The following is a 23,358-nucleotide window of genomic DNA, read 5'->3' on the forward strand; positions in this document are numbered from 1 at the left end:
CTCCCTCTTGTGGAAGGCTAATCTCTCTTTGTTTCTGAAAAGTTTATTTATCTTATAGTTTTTTCTCATATTAGCAACTGTGATATAAACTGTTAATTACTGTATTGCTAATCTATATGTATTATTGCTTTGAAAGCAGTGGAGTGGGGGCAAAGTGGCTTTGTAAACAAGGGAGAGAGAGATTTAAAATTCTGAATATATATTTTTGCCAGGATTCTATTGACTGAGAGATTAGGACTGTAGAAGAAAACTGTTAATTCATGGTTACAATTCCCCAAGTCGAAAATAGTATGAAACAGGCAGTGTAAAAGCTATCAAGCTTTTTTTTTTTTTAGGTTTTTTTGCAAGGCAATGGGGTTGAGTGGCTTGCCCAAGGCCACGCAGCTAGGTCATTATTAGGTGTTTGTGGTCACATTTGAACTCAGGTCCTCCTGACTCCAGGGCCGGTGCTCCATCCACTGCGCCACCTAGCTGCCCCTATCAAGTTTTTTTTTTAATCTTCCTGAGAGTTTGAGTAAGTTTTAAATATTCTTTTACCAGAATTCCTATAAGCAAGCAAGCAACCAATCAATAAACATTTATTAGGCCCTAAGCACTGGGGATACAAAAAGAGACCAAAGACAATCCCTGTCCTCAATGGGATCACAATGAAATAAGGGAGACAGCAAATAAACAAATTGATACAAACAAGTTATATATACAGGATAAATAGGAATAAGAGAGAGAGAGAGAGAGAGAGAGCACTAGAATTGAGAGTTTAAGAATAAAACTTCCTTAAGAAGATGAGATCTTAGCTAGGATTTAAAGGAAGTCAGTAGGGGCCGCTAGGTAGTGCCGTGGATGGAGCACCGGCCCTGGAGTCAGGAGGACCTGAGTTCAAATCTAACCTCAGACACTTAATAATGACCTAACTGCGTGGCCTTGGGCAAGCCACTTAACCCCATTGCCTTGCAAAAACCTGAAAATAAATAAATAAAATAAAGGAAGTTGGTAAGTAGAGATGAGTAGGGAGTTTTCCAGGAATGAGGAACAGTCAGAGAATGATGGGTACTGAAAGATGGTGTGTCTTGTTCATGGAATTGCAGAGAGTTCAGTGTCACTGTAGCAAAACGTATTGGGGAGTAAGATGTGAGAAAACTAGAAAGCTAAGAAGGGTGTGAACATTAAGCAGAGGATTGTGTATTTGATCTTGTAGGAAATAGGGAATACAAAGACCAAGTTTATTCAGGAGGGAAGAGGGCGAGATTTATGCTTTAGGAAAATCACTTTAGTGGCAGAATAAAGGATGATAACCTAAGGGAGTAGGAGAATAGTATTGCCGTCTACAGAAACAGGGAGTAGAGTGCTAGCCCTGAAGTCAGGAGGACCTGAGTTCATATTTGACCTCAGACACACTTTCTGTATGGACTAGTCACTTAACCCTGATCACTTCACATTCAGGGTCACCTCTAGTCTTCCTGATTCATATCTAGACATTGATTCCAGATGGCTCTAAAGGAGAAAGTGAGGCTGGTGACTTAGCACAACACCTATTCACTCAAATCCAGTTCACATGCAAGTCATGGCATCACCTTTCCTAATGTCATCACCTTTCCTAATGTCATAGAGAGAATGAAGGACAAGCATCATCATCAATAAGGAAATTGAAGGGGGGGGAGCAGAGTTTAGGAGGGGAAGGATAAATAATGATTTATGGTGACCAGTCTGGATATCACTGAAGTAGGAACTCCATCATTTTTATTACCTGGGCTTGGTTCAAGAGAAAAAAAAAAACTATTCCTAGAGGGAAGGAGTTAAATGAGTAGCCAAAGTAAGTCAAGTCCAAGGAAAGGAGCTGCCCATTCACTGGAAGGTTATGTGATCAGTCAATGGTAAACACTGTTCACCAGTCTATCAGCACTCCACTGCTAGATATGGGAAGTATTATATAAACCTTAAGGTGCTTATTAATGATAATGAATGAGTCACCTTCAATAAATTAAGCTCCCTGCAAAGGATTCTCTTCTGTACTACAGGAAGAAAATCCTTTGCACAGATGTCTCTTTGTTAAATAATATTTTATTTTTTCCAATTACATGAAAGACAAGTTTAAATTATTATTTTAAAAAAATCTTCCTTATCTCCTTCCTCCCTAAGCAGTTTAATATAGGTTATATATATGTGTAATCTTGTAAAACATATGTCCCTATTAGTCAAGTTGTGAAAGAACAAACATGCCAAAAGAAAAAAGATATGAAAAATAAACAAAGTGAAAGTAGTACCCTTCCAGATGTAAACAATGTCTCTTTTTAATCGGTGTGTACTGGGAAAGAATTGGGGTTAAAGATAAAAGAATTCACCAGAGGGTTCCTTTTTTCCCCCCTTGCCAATTCCAACCTCAGAGTCAAGTGGAACAGAGGAGGAGGAGTGAGAAAAATGCCACTGGGTTTCATAATTAAGAGATTTTTGGTGAGCTTGAAAGAAGTCATTTTAGTGAAGTGGTTAGACCACAGTTATAGTGAAACTGCTTGAGGAGTAAATGGAAGGTGAGAAAGTGAATGGACAGCTTTTCTTTTCTTTTGTAAATTTTTTATTCATTTTAAACTTAAATACAAAATGATAAAAGAAAAAAAGAACATTTCTATCCCATATACATCACAAAACATACATTATAAAATAAAATTCCATTTCAAGAAAATGTATGTAATAATTACTACTCATTCTTTTCAAATTTTCTCAGCTTTTCTTTACTTCTTCCTCTTTTTTTCCTGTGGGGTATAATTCTTAAGTGTCTGAGGTTGGATTTGAACTCAGGTCCTCCTGACTCCTGGGCTGGTGCTCTATCCACAGCACCATCTACACCATGGGGTGTATTTTTTACTTTATTTTTCTTTATTATGTTTTTGCTTTATTCACTCCTCCTCTAAAGAAGGCAACAGTTAAACTCGGACACACACATATATGTGTGTGTGTGTGCATATATATATGTACACACACACACACACACACACACATATATATGTATATGAGACATAGGATGAAATCTTGAGATGGGGAGGGTCAAGAGAAGATTTTTTTTATTCTCATTTTGTACAAATGTTTTTTTAGAGGATTTTTTTTTAGGTTTTTGCAAAGCAAATGGGGTTAATGACTTGCCCAAGGCCACACAGCTAGGTAATTATTAAGTGTCTGAGACCAGATATGAACCCAGATACTTCTGACTCCAGGGCTGGTGCTTTATCCACTGTGCCACCTAGCCGCTTCGAGAAGATTTTTTTTAAGACTACAGCCTGTCTAAGCATGTTTGATGGCAGCAGTGAGGCAACTCATAGATAAGAAGTGATGGATAATTGGAGGAGGGATAATCAATCAACATGCTAAGATCACAAAAGAAAAAAACCAGAAGGGATTGGATCAAGGGCACAAGAAGAGAGGATTGGTTGGATCAACTTCATCATAGATTGAACAAAAGAAAAAAAGAATGGGGGGGTGATACTGTGGGGTAGATACTGAGTAGAAAACACAGGGGACAGGGCTCTATTTTTTCTAAAATAAAAGTTGAGGGAATTTCCTGGAGTGGATGGGAAATAGTTCGTAGTTCAGGTGAATTGAGGAGAGAAGAAAAGATTTGGAACAGGTGTAAGGAAAATGATAACAAGTCATTCAGGAACAGAAGTGTGCCCATCCCTGTGTGATTGAGATGGAGTGAAGAAGGTGAGGAGAGTTCAAAAAGCTGATGAACTAGACTAGAAGGCTAGGGTATTGAAGAGGCCATAGATATGTATATTGAAGCCTCCAAGTAGGATTGGGGTTGGGAGAGAAGATAAAGACCAATAGGTGGCATAGTGAATAGAGCACTGGCCCTGGAGTCAAGAGAACCTTACTAGCTGTGTGACCCTGAGCAAGTCATTTAACCCCTTTGCCATAAAAAAAAGTGAACCAGGTTCTGAGCTTTAGAAAATAGGTGAGATAGGGGTGGCTAGGTGGCGTAGTAGATAAAGCACCAGCCCTGGAGTCAGGAGTACCTGGGTTCATATCTGGTCTCAGACACTTAATAATTACCTAGCTGTGTGGCCTTGGGCAAGCCACTTAACCCCGTTTGCCTTGCAACAACAACAAAAAAAAAAACCCTAGAAAAAAAATAGATGAGATGATTCCAGCTTACAGATAATGGATAACATGATATGAATTTCAAATGAAGAAAAGCATTAAGTGATTCAGGATCAGGGGATGATCTGAAAGTGCAGAATAAAAGAGGGAGAGAGGGGGGTGGCTAGGTGGCACAGTGGATAGAGCACCGGCCCTGGAGTCAGAAGTACCTGGGTTCAAATCCGGACTCAGACACTTAATAATTACCAAGCTGTGTGGCTTTGGGCAAGCCACTTAACCCCTGTTTGCCTTGCAAAATCCTAAAAAAAAAGAAAAGAGGGAGAGAGGAAGAGAGGGAGAGCAAATAGAGCATGCCTACCTTCCTCCTCTGGGTTCAGAGAAGGTATATTTAATACTGGAGAGGGTGGCCAGCATCTCCTAGGACTCATAAGGTTTCCAAAAAGTTGGGAAGGTAGAAGAGAATGACATATATAATTCTGACTATTGTGTATTGTGGCACCACATCAATTCCTTCAACTGTTGCTTATTATAAACATGGCAGGGACCCTCTCACCATCCTTTTCACTGTCCTCTGAAGGAAGTCTTCTTTGTCAAAGTCAAACCCACTTTTCTTAGTCTATTTTTTGACCGGTTGTAATTATATTCTTCAATTTCCTCATCCTCTAGGCTATCAGCTCTTTGAGGGCAGGGGCATGTGTTGCTGCTTTTTTTGTCATTGTAGCCTCAGAACCTAGAGTTTGAAGCATTAATTAATGCTTCTCAGTTTACTGATTGCTCATTGTGTTCCAGTGAAGCAATACATCTGGCCAGCTTCCTTATAGTTGCATTACTCCCCTTATAGGACAGTTAGGAGAACTGAGATCACCATAAAGAGCCATAGAAATGAAAATGATTATTATTTGAGTACAATTTATTTTTACAGAGATGGAGTTAGATCATTGGCTAAATGCCACCAAAACATTGTACAATTATGTCATCAAAAAGTCCAAGATAAAGAGTAGCTTTCCTTCCCCACAACTACAAGAAACTTCTCCAGAGGAGCTGATTTTAGCTGAGAGGGAGGCTAGAATTCTTAGATGCATAACTTCAGTCCTGCTGCTCTGCTTCCATCTGCTGGTAAAAGGCCTCTGGAAAATGTGGAGAAACTGATGCTGCTAACCAGTTCCTCATTCCCAGAGCCCAAAGAAAAACTGCAGTTTCCCCCAGTGAAAATTTCTGTCTGATCAATTAACTAATGCAGACCAAGGAGGAGCAAAGGAAAATGAAATCCACAGAGATCTGTGATCCTTTCCTCAATCCCTCAAGTCTATATCCTCCTTACCCACAGAATCATTTATCAAATTGGAGAGACTGTTAAGTGAAAGAGCTCAGGATTGAGAAAGTCAGGAAATGTGGTTTAAGTGGAGTCTTTGCACTAGCTTATTTTATGCATCATTTTACTGCCCTCAGCCTCCATTTCCTAATCTATAAAATAGAAGTTTGATGAACTATATAAACTCTCTGGGTATCTTTTTTTTTTTAGGTTTTTGCAAGGCAAACAGGGGTTAAGTGGCTTGCCCAAGGCCACACAGCTAGGTAATTATTAAATGTCTGAGACCGGATTTGAACCCAGGCACTCCTGACTCCAGGGCCGGTGCTTTATCCACTATGCCACCTAGCTGCCCCTCTGGGTATCTTTTAAAGACTTGTATTCTAGTAGTCCATAAAGAAATGAACTTGAATTAGATCTTTTCTTTCTGATACACCCTTGTGTCCTCCCTTGTATGGTATTCATTAGTAGCTTGGCCAAATGTTCAGGAAGAGGAGAGCCAGTTTGCAAAGCCCTTTGAATTCCTAGCCCCTTAATACTTTCACAGCTTCTTATACTGGATTTTACTCTCTTCCAACAAATCTGCCATCCAGTGACACTGATCTTCTAGAAGTCCCCAAACATGAACTCACACTTGTCTCAGACAAACGCTGAAGAGGCAGGAGACAAAGATGACACGTTCTCTGTTTATTTTACAGAATGCAAGAGCTTAAATATCCTGTAAGTCCCTGGTTTACTCCCAATTCACATGGCATTCTCTAATTAACACTCAAACAAGTTCTGGTGCTAGCAGGCAGCAGGTGATAAGTTTACTTCCTCAGGCTAGTACTTCTCACCTTCTGGACCTTTAAGTCATATCCAGTCATGCAATGACATTCCTGTGACCCTCAACAGTCTTTTACCAGCTCCCTGTCTTCTGACTGGCCTGAATGCTCTAGCTGCTAATTTGCCTTTGGATTTCCCAGACTTCAAGTCCCAACTCCGCCCCACCTTCTTCAAGAATGGCAAGAGGTCTTTCTAATTCCTATTAATGCTAATGTCTTCCCTCTTATATTATCTTCCATTTAATACTGGCAATATCTTGTGTATGGAGAATTATTTCCATGTCATCTCACACGTTAGAATGTGATTTCCTTGAGCACAGGGTTTGTTTGGTTTTGGGGTTTTGTTCTTTCTTTCTATTCCCAATTTAGCACAGTGACTAGAGTATTTAATAAATCCTTATTGACTAAAGGATTGATAATCGGGTGAGATTGTCCTCAATGATGCAAAGTTGGCTGTTGTGTTTAATGAATACCCACCTGCTATATTACGGAAGTTAAATACACAATTAGCACGTCTACTGTAAAAGAAGAGTTGGCTGTTCTATGTCTTCTAGCCAGGGAGCCTGCTCTACGTACGTATATAGCCCATGTACTTATGCGCTGTATATGAGTCATATGGTACATTAAAATATACAAAGTGCATGTGTGTTATCTCATTTCACAATAGCTCTGGGAGATCTTATTACTATACTCAGATGAAGAAGCTTAAGGTGAGAAGTGCTTTGTCCTGCATCACAAGGTTGGTAATTATCTGAGGCAGGATTCAAACTCCCATCCTCTGGATTCTGTCCACTGTGCCACCTAACTACTACATTGAGAGTATCTGACATGCGTATCAAGAAAAATGTCCAGAAATGACTTTACGGCTTCCTTCCTCACTGGCCTTCCTTTTTTTAAATTTTTTTTTTGCAAGGCAAACGGGGTTAAGTGGCTTACCCAAGGCCACGCAGCCAGGTCATTATGAAGTGTCTGAGGCCGCATTTGAACCCAGGTCCTCCCGACTCCAGGCTGGTGCTCTATCCACTGCCACCTAGCCTAAAGTTTATCACAGTGGAAGGAATGATTGCAGTGTGGTACTCAGCAGCCCCTTTGCATGTGGGCTCCAGAAAACTACCCCTGGCTTCGGGTACTCGGCAGGAACACAGAAGGAAAGCTTTCCTTTTATCAGCTCTTCTCCTGCTGCTGAATCCTATCTGTAAAATATTTAAAGGAGTGACAGCATTTGGATTACTGCTTGGGAAGGAATGTGACCAGAAGCCACGGGTGCAGATGCCCGTACAATAAGGAACAAAGGGGAGCGTGCTTGAAAGGTTACAGAATATTGGGGCAGCTAGGTGGTGAAGTGGATAGGGCATGAGCCCTGGGTTCAAATCTACCCTCAGACACTTACTACTTACCTAGCTGTGTGGCCTTAAAAAAAAAGGTTAGGGGATAGAGCAGGCATGAGTGGGGCAACTCATAACATTTGCAAGCCCCTAATGCTGTGGCACCGTGGATGGAGCACCGGCCTGGAGTCGGGAGGACCTGGGTTCAAATCCGGTCTCAGACACTTCATAATGACCTGGCTGCGTGGCCTTGGGCATGCCACTAACCCCGTTTGCTTTGCAAAAACCTAAAAAACAAAACAAAAACTATCTGCATCCGACGTCCCCTTTCAGCCCCGTCAGGAAGCGTTTTGCAAAGGCCCTTGCCCCGCGTGGAAGCCGCGTGAAGCAGGTGGCGCCCGGCGGATGGGAAATGCGCTCTCTGCCCGCTCTCTGCCCGCTCTCTGCCCGCTCCCGCCAGCGCTCAGGCCTCGTGTCCTGCCCGGAGCGGCCGCGGGGCTCGGTTGGCGCCTGCGCTCTCCGGTCCGCCCCTCAGCCGGGGGGAGGGGTTCACCGAATGGAACATCCGGGATAACCCAGGCAACTCACGCAGGCGGGGTCCGAAGCGCGGGAGCGCCCGACTCCGGTTACCGCGGCAACCGACTCTTCTAGCGCTCAGCGCCCGGAAGACAACACCCCCGCCCTTTAGCCGTCAGGCCCAAAGGCACATCCGGTGCCGGCTCGGCCTTCTTATTGGCTGGAAGCCGGAGAAGGCGGGCCTTCGTCCCTCACTTCTCGCGAGACTTTTGCGGATAGCTTCCCCTCTCTCTCCCAGGAAGGGGCGGGCCGCGCGCACGCTCACCGCGAGGCGACCTGGAAGTGGAAGCCGAGCTTGCCGGGCAGTCTCCGGAGCCGAGTGGGTGAGTGGGTGAGTGGGCTCGGGGCCGCGTGAGGGAGCGCCGCCCTAGGACGGCAGACGCCGCGGCTCCACCCCGTGCATCTATGGACGATGACCGACCCGCGTGGAGACGGGGGGAAGCCTTTTAGAAATGGTGCCTGTTGATCTGTGCGGCGCACCGCCCCTGCTGTGCCGGTGATCGGGACTGGAGGGGGCAGCGGGGCAGCCGGGCCCCTGGAGGAAGCGCCCCGGGTGTCGTCCCGGCCACTTGGTCATTACACAATGATTCCTTTCACCAGAGCGAATTAATGAGTAAGGCCGCTCCAGGTTTCCCGAATTTTTGTGTCAAATGTAATCCGGGCCCTTGGGTGGGGTTATTCCCCAATTTAACGTGGCACGGGGCTTCTTCGCACTTAGTGTATTGGTCGCTTCAGTCTGACCAGTAGTGGGTGCCGAGAAGTTTCTATGGGCCTTAGAAGGGGAGCGAGAGGAAACTGGAAGCCGAACCCAAGTTTCTTGCCTCGAGTCTCATCCTCTTCTTGCTGTGCCCGCTATAGCTTAATATCTTGTGTAAACTTTAATTGGAAGGACACAAACACATATAAGGCCCCTTATTCTAGAACTGGCCAGAATGTGGAACTTGTGGAAGAGATGAGGGCAGCACCCGCCCTCTCGCCCAGTCTAATTCCTGATGCAGATCTTTGTCTTTCTGTTGTCAGATGTCAAGTGCTAGGTTTGGAGGTCAGAGTCAAAAAACAGCCCCCTTCTTTCAGAATTGAAAGAGCATAAAAGGCGTTAGATGCCTATAGCTTTTAATGTAAATATTTTGAGTAAGTGCTAGAATTTTACTTTTTTAATTTTCCTCATAAATTTGTAGATCACACTGCAACTTTAGATTTCAAGCCACAAATGTTCTGTGACTTATGATACTGGCATTGTGATTGAAAGAGTGATGCATTATTCTTTCAGGTTAGTGAATTGGCAGTTAAAATGGAACTTTTGGTAATTATGGAATAAGACAACAATCGAGATATATTTGCTGAAAACATTTATTTTAAATAAGGGCTCCCAATTAATATTAATTTTCTTTAATAGTTTTGGTGTCAAAGAACATTGGAGATGGCTGCAGCATCAGGGAAGGGATCTATACGAAAAGCAAAATCATTTACTGTAAAGACATCACTAAATAACCCATATGCTATCAACTGGAGTACTCTGGAAAGAGATGATATGCACTTCATATTACAGACACTGGAAGAAAGATTTAAACATGTCGGACTTCAAAAGATTGAGAATCCAAAGAAGAAGAGACGGCCTTTCTCAAAAAGACAAACAAAAGAAGAGGGTACTGTTGATAATGATGAACTTCCAAAGGAAAAAGAAACAGAAACTAGCCAGAAAGAACCAGGATGGACTCCTGTACATATCAGGAAACAACTCGCTATTGGAATTAATGAAGTTACCAGAGCTCTAGAGAAAAATGACCTTCTTTTAGTGCTAGTGTGCAAATCTGTTAAACCTGCTATGATGACTTCTCACCTGATTCAGCTGAGTGTCAGCAGAGCTGTGCCAGCTTGTCAAGTTCCTCGGCTTAGTGAGAGCATTGCACCTGTTATTGGTTTAAAGTGTGTTCTAGCTCTGGGTTTCAAAAAGAACACAGAAGCCTTTGTTGATGAACTCAAAGCTATAATTCCCAGGGTGCCAGATTTACATGTGCCATGGCTTCAAGACAAAACTAAAGATTCCCTGGAAGATCCAGAAGATGAAATTTTGGAAATGCAAGATGCAAGTGTTTTAGAAACCTCCTTGGAAGAGCTTACTAAAAATAAGCGAAAGCATGTTGACTGTCAGCAAGATACTTCTGTTGTAACTTTACAGCCCTTAAAAATAAAGAAACTGATTCCAAATCCCAATAAAATAAGGAAGCCACCAAAAAATAAAAAAACTACTTCAAAATAACATGAAAAACATATCTTGTAAAACGTTTTCATAATTAAAACAAATTTCTAAAAATGAATTACTTTTACATGTGTCCTTGCTATACTGTTTGTTCCTTGTTAAAAAAAAAAGGTGACTTTAGGGCACAAACCTGTAGGTTTTAAACCATTATGTCAATGTGCATCAGTTATTAAAAAAGCTGAGTATAAAAACAAAAATTTATTAAAATAAATGTTTAAACTGACATAAATTCATTTAAGAGGCCAGTAAGATGCTGGTTTGCAAGAACATTTGTATTTCATCATACTTATCTTCCTATCAAAACCATTTTGCCAGAGTCTTATTCATAGCACAGATGAAATTGGATTATAGCTGCATTCTTATCTAATATATTAGATTAAATAAAATTGAACTACAAATGATCTTCTGGAAACAATCTTAATCTTGAAATTTAGGGTTACTGATTTGTATTGAGCTTAATTGGTAAAGGGAATCAATTATAATAATTTGTGTTTTGTGCATGAATGTCGAAAATTGGTTGCCCATTTTTTTTTCCCCTCTTACACTTACGGTGGATTCACTTTTGCTATTTTTAGACTTAATTTATCAAAAATTGTGGAAAAAAACACATTCTACTCAGTGATGATTCTCTAGGAGACTGGATTTGTATTATATAATGCGGGGGGGGGGTGAGAAAGCTAGACTTCATATTGCCAATGTTAATTTCTTGGCCTAATTCTAGTCATTTTTACACAAATATGGCACTTTCTCAGGTGGGGGTGGATTAATACTTTTAAAATAGGAATATTAGGAAATTAGGGTAAAAACAAAGTGACAGGTTCCAAATGCCATAACCTCAAATATCTGAAAGATACATTTCCTGTGGTATTCAGAACAGATTTATTTTAAAAGTTCCAGGAATATTTTTGTTGCTGCAACTGTTTCTGGAGTAGGGATTCATAACCTTGAATCTATATTTATTTAAAAAAAAATTTTACTTTCATTGTAATTTATTTCCTTTCTCATCCTACATATTTTTTTTTTTATTTAAAAACATTCTGAAAAGGGATCGTGCAGGTTTTATCACACTTCCCAGAGGGGTCCATGACACAAAGGTTAAGAATACCCCGCTCTAATGATTCTAAAAAGAGAGCTGAGGTGTGGTTTCTTAAAGTTGGCTTTTTTCAGTAGTGAAAAAATGAAATCATGTCCTACATTTGGATAAATGATGGGTGAATAAATTATGGTATATTAATGTAATGAAATATGCCAAAGAAATGAAGAGGACAAGGATAAAGAATTGAAATGAAGTGGTTAAGTGTACAATTATATTGAAAAAAAATGAAAGGCTCCAAATTACATGGGTGAATTAAAAGGGGGTACAAGTTTGTTTTGACACTTAAAATGTTAGTTGTTTGAATTTTGATGCTCTCTTATATTTGTGAGCATTTATTAATAGTACATCTCAAAGGTGCTTTTAAAGCTAGAAATAATTTTTGGTTTTAAAGAGCTGAACATTTTTGAATTGTGTTTTTGGGATAGTATGATAGTTTCTAAAATTTTATGAAATATGTAGTAAACTAACTCAATGCTTATACACCTGGCTCTCACTGATGAACTGGGTGACCATGACAGGTTGCATTAGATTCTGATTCTAGGTCTAAAGTACCATGATTTCTAATTTTTTTTTAGTCAACATAATTTTACAGTTTATTTTGTCTGTTTACTAGTAATATATTTCAATTGTACACAGGGATGGAATAGACATGAACATTCTACTGAAAAGAGTAGATAGTGATTTATTCTTGATTTTGAAATAGCAGCAACTGGATCAAGTTAAGAGGGCCTAAATACTCTTGAGTCAGTAAAAGTGGAATAGTTTTACATTAAAATAGGTTAATGCCAAAATTTCAGAATAAGTCCTCAAAAATAACTTTACCCCCCCCCATACTTTACTTTCAAGATCCCTAATAAAATCCTTTCTCTAAATTAAAATATTTTAAGGTCCAAGTAGTTGTTGGTTGATTCTCTTTGAATCAACTTTTTGAAACCTTCCCTCTAGCATGACTTAGAACACCTTCCTCCCTGCTGTGGACAAGGATATATTGTCACTGTATGAAAGAGATCCCTTAGGGGTAGTGTTTGAGAGAAACGTATTTCCAATACAGATCGTCTCAAAGTCTTTTGGGACATCCTGTGTAATAAACTTCAATAGTTCAGAATGATACAAACTTTCGGAATACCCTGTCAGCTACTAAACTGTATGTAAAGATCCCTGTGGGCCTGCCTCTTGTTGACCTGGAAAAACCTCATGAACATTACCTATGCTCTATTGTATTTTTATTTATTTTGAAAAATGTTTCCCAATTAAACTGTAATTCATTTCTGGCCCCTGGCAGGAGTGTAGGTGTCAGTGGTGTTTGACACCACTGCCTGTACAGAACCAGTAAGCCCCTCTAGTGGTAGGTTTAGAGATCACATGTTTTTCTGGCCAGATTTCAACCAGAATAAGAGCTTCAGGCCCCTCAGCTTGTTTTCACACCTTACCAAATGGGGAAATTATTTTAATTTTTCTCTTCTTCATCAAGAGAAATACCAACACAATTGTAAATAATTGTGAAATGAAGAGCTTAAGAAATTACACTTATTGAAAAGAAAGGTGAAAGAATGGACTTTTGTGGCATTTAAGTCAAGGCCAATTACAAGGCCTCATTTAGCAGCTCTCTCTCTTCTGAATATTGGCAATATATATATTATATACACATATATATTATACAGTGAAACCTTGCTTCAAACTCTGGATAAAAACACCATCAGTAACAAAATTATGAATACTTATTTACAAATAAGACATTTTCATTAGAATGACAGATGTCATGATCAAGTTGGTATAAAGGAACTTGTGCAATTTTGCGTAAGCAATGGAAACATTCAAACTATCAATGTCCTGATAGCATTAATAAATTCCACTGGGTATTTTCTTTTAATTTAGGATCCTTTCCTCACATTGCCTTGAGGAAAAATCTAAAATTGGACAGCAGCTGTAACATATAGTAATGGATGTATAATCTTTCAGACAGCATACGTAATGATTACACCAAACAGTTCAGTGCTACTGATTCAATCCACTGGTCTTTCGAAGAGTAAGGTACAAATCTGTGTTTTTATTGACTTGGCAGCATTGCTTATTGGATAAATGCACCAGTCAACCCAGTACATTTTTATACTCCTCCACACTTAAATTACCCAGACTTGAGCTACAAAAGTATTGGCCTCCATAAATCTGCCCAAATAATATCCATGTGAAATGAATAAGCAAAAATATTCAGAATGAATCCTTCATTCTGTATCACTGACAAACATTACCACTTAATAAATAGAAATGCAGCAGTTTATCTGTATTAGCAAAGATTTTCTTACATTAATCCATCACTGCAGTTCAGTTTGTATAAAAAGTTCAATTTCTACAGTGAAAAAATACCTTCACTTTGTCAAGAAGCAACCAAAGCTCTGAAAATAAGAGGAATGTGCTCTTTGTACCTTTCTTCCCCTACTACCTCCCAGCAACAGACTGTAAAAATTGGGTGAATTTGAAAATAACCAAAAATAAGTAAAATTGGTCAATATGGATTTTCTTCATATGTTCAGATTTATAGATCACTTTGATTTCACTTAAGTTGTGCTTTTATTCTTTGGAACAGTGGTTCCGGGATTTGTTAAATAGAACATCAACTCAAATGATGACTGCAGAGTTCTAGAAATGAAAATGTCCTTCTACTGTAAAACAAGACCAACCTAAAGGGAAGAAATGGAGTAGTCAGTCAGAACAAGTAATAACAACAGTAATAGTAACATTTATATAGTGCTTAACTATATGGCAGACTCTGTGCTAAGTACTCTACAATTATCTCACCTGGTCCTCACAACACTGCTATCCTTATAGTTGAAACTAAGGCAGATAAAAGTTAAATGACTTGTCCAGGGTCACGGTGCTAGTGAACATCTCTTTGAACTTGGGTCTTTCTGACTGCAGGCTCAGCACTTAGCAAACCAATATTTATAAGAGATGGTGAAAATATTCCATTTTTGAAGGTATGTAAAACTCACTATTAAAAATATCTTAGGACAGTTAAATAACTTAAATTATTTGAAATGCATCCTGATTTCCACTTACCTTTTCAGATTCTGTTCCTGGACACCGCCAGTTGTACAAATAATATTGCAAATTACCATCTCCTATACCAAACTTGAGTTTTTCTAGGAATGTTTTATTTTCCATCAAATCTAGTGCATTGAACACATCAAATCCTTTCTGCCAATAAAAAAAAACAAATTAACATTTTATTGGGGCCTAAGGTGTTAAGTTAAAAAATTGTAATAAGTTCCTTCTCTGATACTGCCTTCAAATTTGGATTTACAGTCACAATTCTGAAGGCACAGTGATGTCCATAAGAAGTGAATTTTCAAGTCTGAAATTAGAAATGTTTTTTATTCAGAAGTGTCAGTAGTCGAGTCATCATGCCTGATGTCTTAAATGTTATTTACTATGAGGATACAGCAAGATCCAGGACCAGTGAGCCAGGAAAATTGACTTACAAACTACATTTTTAGTTTAGGTTTGGTTTTTTTTTTTTGAAAGACAGTAGAGTTAAGTGACTTGCCCATGGTCACACAGCAAGGTAATTATAAAGTGTCTGAGGTCGAATTTAAACTCAGGTCCTCCTGACTCCGTGGCTGGTGCCTATCCACTAGCTGCCCTGCAAACCACATTTTTAAATGAAAATTGACATGATAGTATCGTTTGTAAAAACATATTTTAAGAAGAATATTGTCCAAATCAATATTGCCTTTTCCTTAAAAATTTAGTCTATTAGAAAATTCATACTTTGGATTTTTTTTTAATGTGTAATTGTATGTACAAACCTTTTTCTTTCATGGACATCTCATTTTAGAGAGACCAATGTGAGTCATGTTTGAAACAATGTGTTTGTGTAGTGAATACAAATAAACATAAACAAGTCATAGAACTTCTCTCTTGGCTTGACAGAAGTAGAATCCTAGTTTTAAAAATTAAGCTTTAGAGTATTGGCCACCTGTAGTTAGACTAAAAAATTAGTTATTTTGGGCTTGAATGAAATTTTCCACTTCATTGTCATTACATAAATTACTATTTCTTCTTACATTTGCAGCATTTGAAATCACAACACATAAGGGATGTTGATTAGTTGGGCTTTTTTTTAGCTCAGTTTTTGTTTGGCTCAATAAAGATAAAATTTTATTGTGTAATTTGGTTTTGACACGCTGTCATTATAAAATTGTCTTGCCACATTCACTCATTATCTCACAATACTTTGGACTTGATTGTTTTGTTTAGAAGACTATGTCTCTCTATTTCACACTGGCTAGAAATAAATAGTCACTCTCAGGGTAGTCCCTCTACTCTTGAGGATCATCAAATGGGACCAGATTTATCATCCAACTGGTTTTTGCTCTACTGCAGCTCAGAACTCTAATTCAAGCCTCAGCTTCCTTCAGTATCAGGGTTAACGAGCATGTACTGTTGTTTGAAGCAAATTACCAATAGTTATCCTAATTTCTGGTTTGAGAAGTTTAGAATATTAACACAGAATATGATCAGATTTTTAACTGATACAAGGAGTTTCTTTTACAAATCCTTAGTTTTCCAGACTTGTTAACATCCTACTGCTTTCTCTCTGTTGTGCTATTTCATAAGTCAGTGATAAATAATAACTACGCTGAGATTTTTCTTCTAAGGAAACGGTAATGTTTGTGATATTCACAAAGATATTAATCACTAAAGGTTCTGGGGAAACTCTAGTCAAAATTTCCCCTTTGACTTGTGATTACAATATTGAGACAATTTAGAGTTTAATTGTCTGTGTAAGAAAGTTTTTGCTAAGTAAACTTTGAAGGAAAAATTGCTTACCAATTTAGCTATAATGAGTGCATCATTCATTAGGTCCAGTAGTGGAGTCTCAGTATGAATGTTGTAGAAGGAATAAGCAGCTTTTAGACTTTTATGAATTGGGTGATGCATGACAGTGGAAGGTAACGTGTAGAAGCTCAGGAAGTCAGTTAACACTCCATTTGAACACTAAAAAGACAGAACAGATATGAGCCTGGCCTCATACACACACATTCACACCTCTAACAATTTAATTTTGCACAGTGCTTTTATGTCATAAACCTCCGAGATAGGAACCCCAATTTTGTAATGAGAAGCCTGAGGCTTTAAGAGAACAAGTGACTTGCCTATCACATCTAACATGTACTATCTTGCCAAGCTGGCCTAGCTAAAGCCTTATGAGGGACCCTCCACCTCCTGCCTCTGATACTTGGAATTGCCAGTTTTTGGACATCACAGAATTCACTAATCTCTTTGAGACTCAGGCTCCAGAACAAAGTTCTTCACAAAACCTTTCCAGTTATTTTTGCCCTGTTGATGATACATTCCTACCCTCAGTAGAATAGTTAATAAGCATTTACATAAAGCCTTAAGATTTCTAAAATGCTTTGTGTATTAAACTCATTTGATCTTAACAATACCCCAGTGAGTTAGGTGCTATTCATCTCTAGCTTACAAATGAGAAAACTAAGTCCTGGAGGTTGAGTGACTTCTCCTGGGCCAAATACCCAATAAGTGTTCAGGCTGTATTTGAGTTCAGGTTTTCCCGACTCCAGGTCTAGCACATACTACTATGCTGCTTGACTATATAAGCAGGAAAGAACTGCCCCCCCCCCCCCCAGTATCTGGCACTTAAATATTGATTGTCCATGATCACATGGCTATATTAAGTACCTAAGGAAGATAAGATCTGAAATCCAGATCTATTGAGTACCTTAGATCTGAACCCAGGTCTTACATGCTTACTACTGTGTGGAATGGATTTTGTGACCTGGTTTTTCATAATTATCCAAGTTTAATTTGCTTTATAACTTTACAATGAAACAACAGTAAAGAGATGATTCAGATAACACTATTTCCCAATTTTGATTCAGAGGGTCCACTGCATTTTTGGTAGGATATGGGGCTGAATGCATTGCCATGCCAGTTCAAACTGCAATTTATACAGATATTCAGGGAGGTCAAACTTTTTTTTTAAGGTTTTTGCAAGGCAATGGGGTTAAATGACTTGCCCAAGGCCACACAGCTAGGTAATTAAGTGTCTGAGACCAGATTTGAACCCAGGTACTCCTGACTCCAGGGCCAGTGCTTTTATCCACTGTGCTACCTAGCCACCCTGAGGTCAAACTTTTGAAATAAAAATTTTCTGGGAATAATTTCTGTAAGTAATAATCAGCTCTCCAAAGCAATATAACTGCCAATAAGAATCTTCTTTGTATAAATTAGAGTAAGAGTTCTATTTTCATAAGATAATCTCCTCTAGGTTAAAAGATACAATAAGATAGGGCAAAGTTTTATTAACTGTGTAAACATGGATTGTTCTCTGACCTTCCAGATGCAGAAAGGCTAGTCAAGTGAGGAAAGGGAGCAGTGACACAATACAAAGGATGAAAATGTGTGAGGTTTCGAGTTAGAAGACTTGGATAGAAATCTTCTCTGCCAGGTATTATTACTTGTATGACACTTCTGACAAGTCACAATTTCCAGTCCAGTTTTACTCCATTTTTAAAATGAGAGTTGACTTAAATTATGTCTGAGGATTAAAGATCTGTTTAGAGCTCTTCTCATTGTAAACTTACAATTGTAAAATTTAATGAAACATGATTGTCAGGTAAAACATGAAAGGTTAAAATGTGTTGTTTTTTCCTAACTTCAAAACAAAACTTTAAACTTTTTTGTTAATCATTCTTAGCATTTAAAATTTTTTTTTTATTTAAGGCAGTGGGGTTAAGCGACTTGCCCAAGGTCACTCAGCTAGGCTATTATTATGTGTCTGAAGTTGCATTTGAACCCAGGTTCTCTTAAAGACATCCCAGTGTATGTATTAAGCATTAAAATAAGCCTTCTATGGTTTTATATTCTCCAAATTTCAACAGGGGTTGAAATTTGCATTCAAGGGCTGAGAGACCCTGAGATAATGGATACAACAATGGTAAATATACATTTCTTTCATTAAATTTTTAGTTGAGAGAATCACATAAGGGAGTGGTTTATGAAAGTCTTTTTGTTCTTTAAGAGAGTCATGTAAAGGAAGTACTAATTCCTCCCGAATCACTATCTTTTTTTTTTTGTAAGCTTTTGCAAGGCAATGGGGTTAAGTGGTTTGCCCAAGGCCACACAGCTAGGTAATTATTAAGTGTCTGAGGCTGGATTTGAACTCAGGTACTCCTTACTCCAGGGCTGGTGCTCTATCCATTACACCACTTAGCTGCCCCTTGATTCATTATCTTGTATAGATTTTGTTAATTTATCTACATATTTTTTTTCCCACTATAACAGAAACTTCATGAAGGCAGGGGCCCTTTCATTTTTGTCTTTTTATTTCTGGCACTAAGCACACAATTGTTGCTTAATACATACACAGATATGTATACAAAAGAGTACATTTTTTTATTTCCCCAGGTATGCTAGACTGTAACATTGATCCATGCCTCTCCCCTGACCTTGCCTAGTTAAGATTTTATTTTGCATTTTGTTAAAGCCTAAACATCAAGCACAAGAAAAGTAAAATTCATGATTATTCTTGTTTAAACAAATCATATTTTACTATAGCTTAACGGTTTCAATAATTTCCAATTCTTTGTGACCCTGTTCGGGATTTTCTTGGCAAAGATACTGAGGTGGATTGTCATTTCCTTCTCCAGCTCATTTTACAGATGAGCAAACTGAGGCAAACATTCTATTAGTATTGAGAACCTGGTTTTTGTTTTTAAAAATATGCTCAAGTGGTTTCTTTGTATTTCTAAGATTGGCAAAAGCTATGAACTCTGGTAAAAGTGCACATCTGAAAAATTCTTCCTTCCCATTTTGTACTTAATAGCAGATAAGCATGTCTTTCACATTCACATCCAAAGACTGCCATAAAATTACATTTTGAGTTTTTTCTATGACTGTGAAATCTATTTGGAGAGTGAATTTCATAATCAAGGAAAGAACAAACCCCCCCCCTCCAAAAAAAAAAACTGGGAGTAGCTGCCCTCAATAACTATTTAGAGGACCACTCTCAGAATCATGGATTTTACCAATTTAAGACCAACTCCCCTGCCATCTTCATGAACCCTAAAATCCTATTCCAGTAAATTTCGCTTCTGATTCTTAAGTTCTATGTATATTTTTTTTTCTAGTATGGTAGAAAAACTATAACAAAAGGCATTCATTTAAAGAGCATTTACTAAGTGGTGAATACCCTAAACCCTAATTGGAAGATAAATAATTTTCCTTTCATCTCCTGATTCTCAAATATCACAAAAAAGGTATAAACCCTAGCCATCATTGGACATGTTTTTTGATGATTGGGAAATCTGGACAATAAGGGGGAAAAAAACTTTATCAATTAATGTTTATTATAGGAAATAGAATTGGTCATCATCTGATTAATCCAGTTTTCTTAACCATCTTTCAATCTCTTTGCCTTATTAAATATTTCCCCTGAAGTTTGGAAAGGAAAACTATTAATTTTCAACTATTCTGTCCTTTGATTTGAGGTTGAGTCTCAGCTTCATAGAATATTAGAGGTGAAAAGAATAATCTAGTTAATTTTCATTGTTTTATAGAAAAAGGAGGGGATCAGAGAGGAGGGGTCACTTGCTTAAGATCACATAATTAAAATGGCAGAATTATGTCAAGAAGTCAGATCTTCCAAAAAGTCCAAGAAAGATTATTGGAAAGGGAAACTATTTTCCTTCTTGCAGTCTATATTGCAACCAAACTCTTGAACTCCTAAGTTCCACCCCTCCATTCTCATACCTTAAGGTGTTTGCAAAAACTATCTTCCATGCTTATATCCTTTATCTTGTCCCTTCATATTCATTTTTTTTTGGTTTTGTTTTTTTTGCAAGGCAATGGGGTTAAGTGGCTTGCCCAAGGCCACACAGCTAGGTCATCATTGTCTGAGGCCCGATTTGAACTCAGGTCCTCCTGACTCCAGGGATGGTACTCTATCCACTGTGCCACCTAGTCAGCTCTCCTTCATATTCATTTTTGATGCTATTGAAGACTTAGCTCAGGTGCCACTTCCTCAGTGAAGGCTTTTCCCTAATGTCCAGTTATTAGTGAACTCACTGTTTCTAATCTCTTCTCTTCTTTCCCCTCTTCCTTCCCTTAGCTTGTATTATATTTCTGTGTACTCTCTAAACCCCAAGTAGAAGGCAATCTCATTGAAGGCTGTAACGATCATTGCTTATCCTAGTACTCCTAAAGCTTTGCACTCACAAGCAACACTTATTGAATGCAATAGATGGGACTAGGAAATGCAAATTTACACTTGTGTAGTCCTAGAGAGTTATCTGGGAGCTTTAGTTAAGAGACTTGTACAAAAGACAAATACAAATCAAAATAATACTTGAATCAAGGTTTTCCTGTCTCAGGCTGGTTTTCTATTCACTATCCCAAACTAAATGTTATCATATTTTTTTTAAAAAATGCAGTGGGATTCATGGAAGAATAAAAAAAAAAAGGAAGGCACAAGGTCTTCCAAGAAACATGTTAAACAATATTTTGAAGTCTATATGAAGTTGGAGAAAATTGCTTAATCATTGATAGGACAACAGCTCTGAATCCCAAAGGCAATCAAGAGGATAAAACAATAGCTAGAATTAGCAAGGTGAAATTTAGCATTGACAAAGTTTAAAGTCCTTCATTTTCATTTTAAAACAATTAACTACAAAAGTTAGAAATTGGGAAGACTAGCAGCTAGAAAGCAGCGGCACACAGGAAAGATACCTAGCTTCCCTTGATGAATTCAAGTCATCAGATCTAGGTGGAAACTGGTGAATGATCACTGAGCCACTGTCATGGATCTCTGGAAGATGCTGGGATACAGGAGATGCTGAAGGGCGGCAGAACGGCAAAGATCCTGCTTTTCACAAAAGGGAAGACAGTTGGGTCTGGCCATTATTATTGAAGCTTGATTTCAATTCTTAGTGAAATGTTATAACATTAAGGAGAGACAATAAATGAATAGCTAGAAAAGAAAGCCTTGGCCACAAAACACCAGTGGTAGAGCAGGTCATGCCACACTAACTTCGTTTGCCTTTTTATGGGGGGGGAGGGGGTAGTGGTGGTCAGGAACACTTGATTACTACAACACAAGGAGGCTATATATCAAGACTTATTAACCTGAGGTCCCCACACTGGATTCATAAGACTGATTTTCATGAGGTTCCTGAGCTCAAGGAGAAAAGTGACATTTTCATGAATCTGCCTCAAATGTAGCATTTTCTCATCAGGCAAAAAGAGTTCATGACTCAAGAAGGGTTAAGAACTGCTCTAGGGAGTTGTCTCCCTGAATTTTAACCAATTTCACAGAGATCCATTCTATTGTGGCTCTTGTGAACAGAATAAAATGACAGAGCAGATACTAGTCATGATATTGAATAATAATAGTAATAGTTAATATAACACCGACTAGGTGCCAGATGCTTTATAGAAATCTCATCCTGCAAAACAGCTGCTATTATCTTGATTTGATTGATGGAGAAATGACATCACATTTCATCACAGTACTATATCCACCCACCTTCACCTTGAGGATAGGAGCCACTTTTCATCTTCATTCTCTAGGGCCCAGCATATAGTAAGGACTTAATAAAAGCTTATTCAATTGGTCTATAGAATTTACAAAAGAGTTTTTCATGCAAATTTATCTTCTTATAGATATATAGTAGAGGTATTTTATATGTTCATACAATGTCTTTAAAGTAAATTTCATGCTGAGGCAAACAGAAATAAAGTGATTTGCTCAGGGACACACAGCTTATGAGTTTTGGAGGCTAGGTTTGACTTCAAATCTTAACTCCACCTAGTATAGTAATATTCAAAATTAGTGAAAAATGATACTCTGAAGAGTAGGCATCAAAAGTTCAATTAGAAGGAGTTTTTGACTGGAGTGTCCCAAGGTTCTTGGCTTATTTTGTTATGTAATATTTTTAATTAAAAAAACTTGGTTAAGCTACTACAACTTGCATATATGTGGTCCAATGCATGGCGGGAAAAGCTAAAATAAACATATTAGCTGAAAGACTGAGTCAAATTTAATAAAAAGAATAAGCTTTATGTTTAGGGTCAAAAACTACTTAAGCATTATGGCATTTTGGGAAAACTTTTGCCAAAAATCCTTTCTTAACAAATTTTCTTAAAATACTGAAATAGTTTTAGAAATTTAGTTTGTGTGGATGAAAAAGAATTTTGCAAATGAATTTTAAAAGTGTAATCAAAACAATTCTTTGCTAATGTCCTAAGTTGGATGGCTGTTGTCCTTCATTCTCAAAGAGGTCCAAAGTGAGAAGATTTCATAGAGTAAGTAGGGTAGAGAACAGGCATTTATTATGCACCTGCTATGTGTTTTTATAAACATCTCTTTTGAGCTTGACAATTCCAAGATAAAGAGGTATGTCTAATCATCTCAAAAAGATCCAGGGTTTTTAGTGTCTTGCATGTTTAATCTATGGCAGTGTTACACAGCAGCTTATACACACAAACACATTTTTTTCACCTATGTTTAACTGATGGATGATGTCTGGTAGTAGGGAGATAATGCTCTTGTTCAGATCACATTGTGTCCAGTTCTGCACTCTGTATTTTAGAAAGGGCATTGATAAGCTGAAGGGTTTAGTGATCTAGTGACCAAGATGCTGTATAGGATCAGGAGGAAGGAAAGGGGGGATGTTTACCTGGAGAAAAGAATGCATGAAAGGACATGACAGTAGTTTGGGGCTATCATGTGGGAGGAGGGCAGAATGACAGAAGCACTGGCTAGAAGAACAATGGGGCTTCTCTAGGGTTGGTAAACTTACTAACAATTAAAAATATTGCAAAAAGAAAACAGGTTCCTGAAAAGGGCATGTGGATTT

General features: G+C 38.3%; 2 protein-coding genes across 7 annotated transcripts in view; one reads left to right on the top strand and one right to left on the bottom strand.

The window, feature by feature from the left end:
* Positions 1–8,208: 8,208 nt before the first annotated feature.
* RPP38 (ribonuclease P/MRP subunit p38) lies at positions 8,209–10,441 on the top strand. Of its 5 annotated transcripts, XM_074192916.1 has the most exons (3): positions 8,464–8,736; positions 9,302–9,393; positions 9,520–10,441. In XM_074192916.1, exon 3 carries the CDS (start codon positions 9,544–9,546, stop codon positions 10,381–10,383), a length of 840 nt encoding a protein of 279 aa, XP_074049017.1. In that variant the 5' UTR covers positions 8,464–8,736; positions 9,302–9,393; positions 9,520–9,543; the 3' UTR covers positions 10,384–10,441. The 5 variants fall into 5 exon arrangements, with proteins under 5 accessions (XP_074049018.1, XP_074049020.1, XP_074049017.1 ...); XM_074192917.1 differs by lacking the exons at positions 8,464–8,736; positions 9,302–9,393 and adding an exon at positions 8,209–8,446; XM_074192919.1 differs by lacking the exons at positions 8,464–8,736; positions 9,302–9,393 and adding an exon at positions 8,288–8,454.
* The window catches only part of NMT2 (N-myristoyltransferase 2), an 85,130-nt gene continuing 70,445 nt past the window's right edge, over positions 8,674–23,358 (bottom strand). Inside the window, exons 10-12 of one of the 2 annotated variants that reach the window (XM_074192913.1) lie at positions 16,310–16,477; positions 14,537–14,674; positions 8,674–14,157 (exon numbers count right to left, since the gene is read on the bottom strand). In XM_074192913.1, the coding sequence (XP_074049014.1) occupies positions 14,137–14,157; positions 14,537–14,674; positions 16,310–16,477 (327 nt within the window). In that variant the 3' untranslated portion in view covers positions 8,674–14,136. Of the gene's footprint in view, positions 14,158–14,536; positions 14,675–16,309; positions 16,478–21,229; positions 21,363–23,358 lie in introns of those variants that run through there. The other variant, XR_012469953.1, reaches the window with a different exon arrangement.

This window comes from Macrotis lagotis, chromosome 7, assembly GCF_037893015.1.
Source record: "Macrotis lagotis isolate mMagLag1 chromosome 7, bilby.v1.9.chrom.fasta, whole genome shotgun sequence".
Lineage (NCBI taxonomy): Eukaryota > Metazoa > Chordata > Mammalia > Peramelemorphia > Peramelidae > Macrotis > Macrotis lagotis.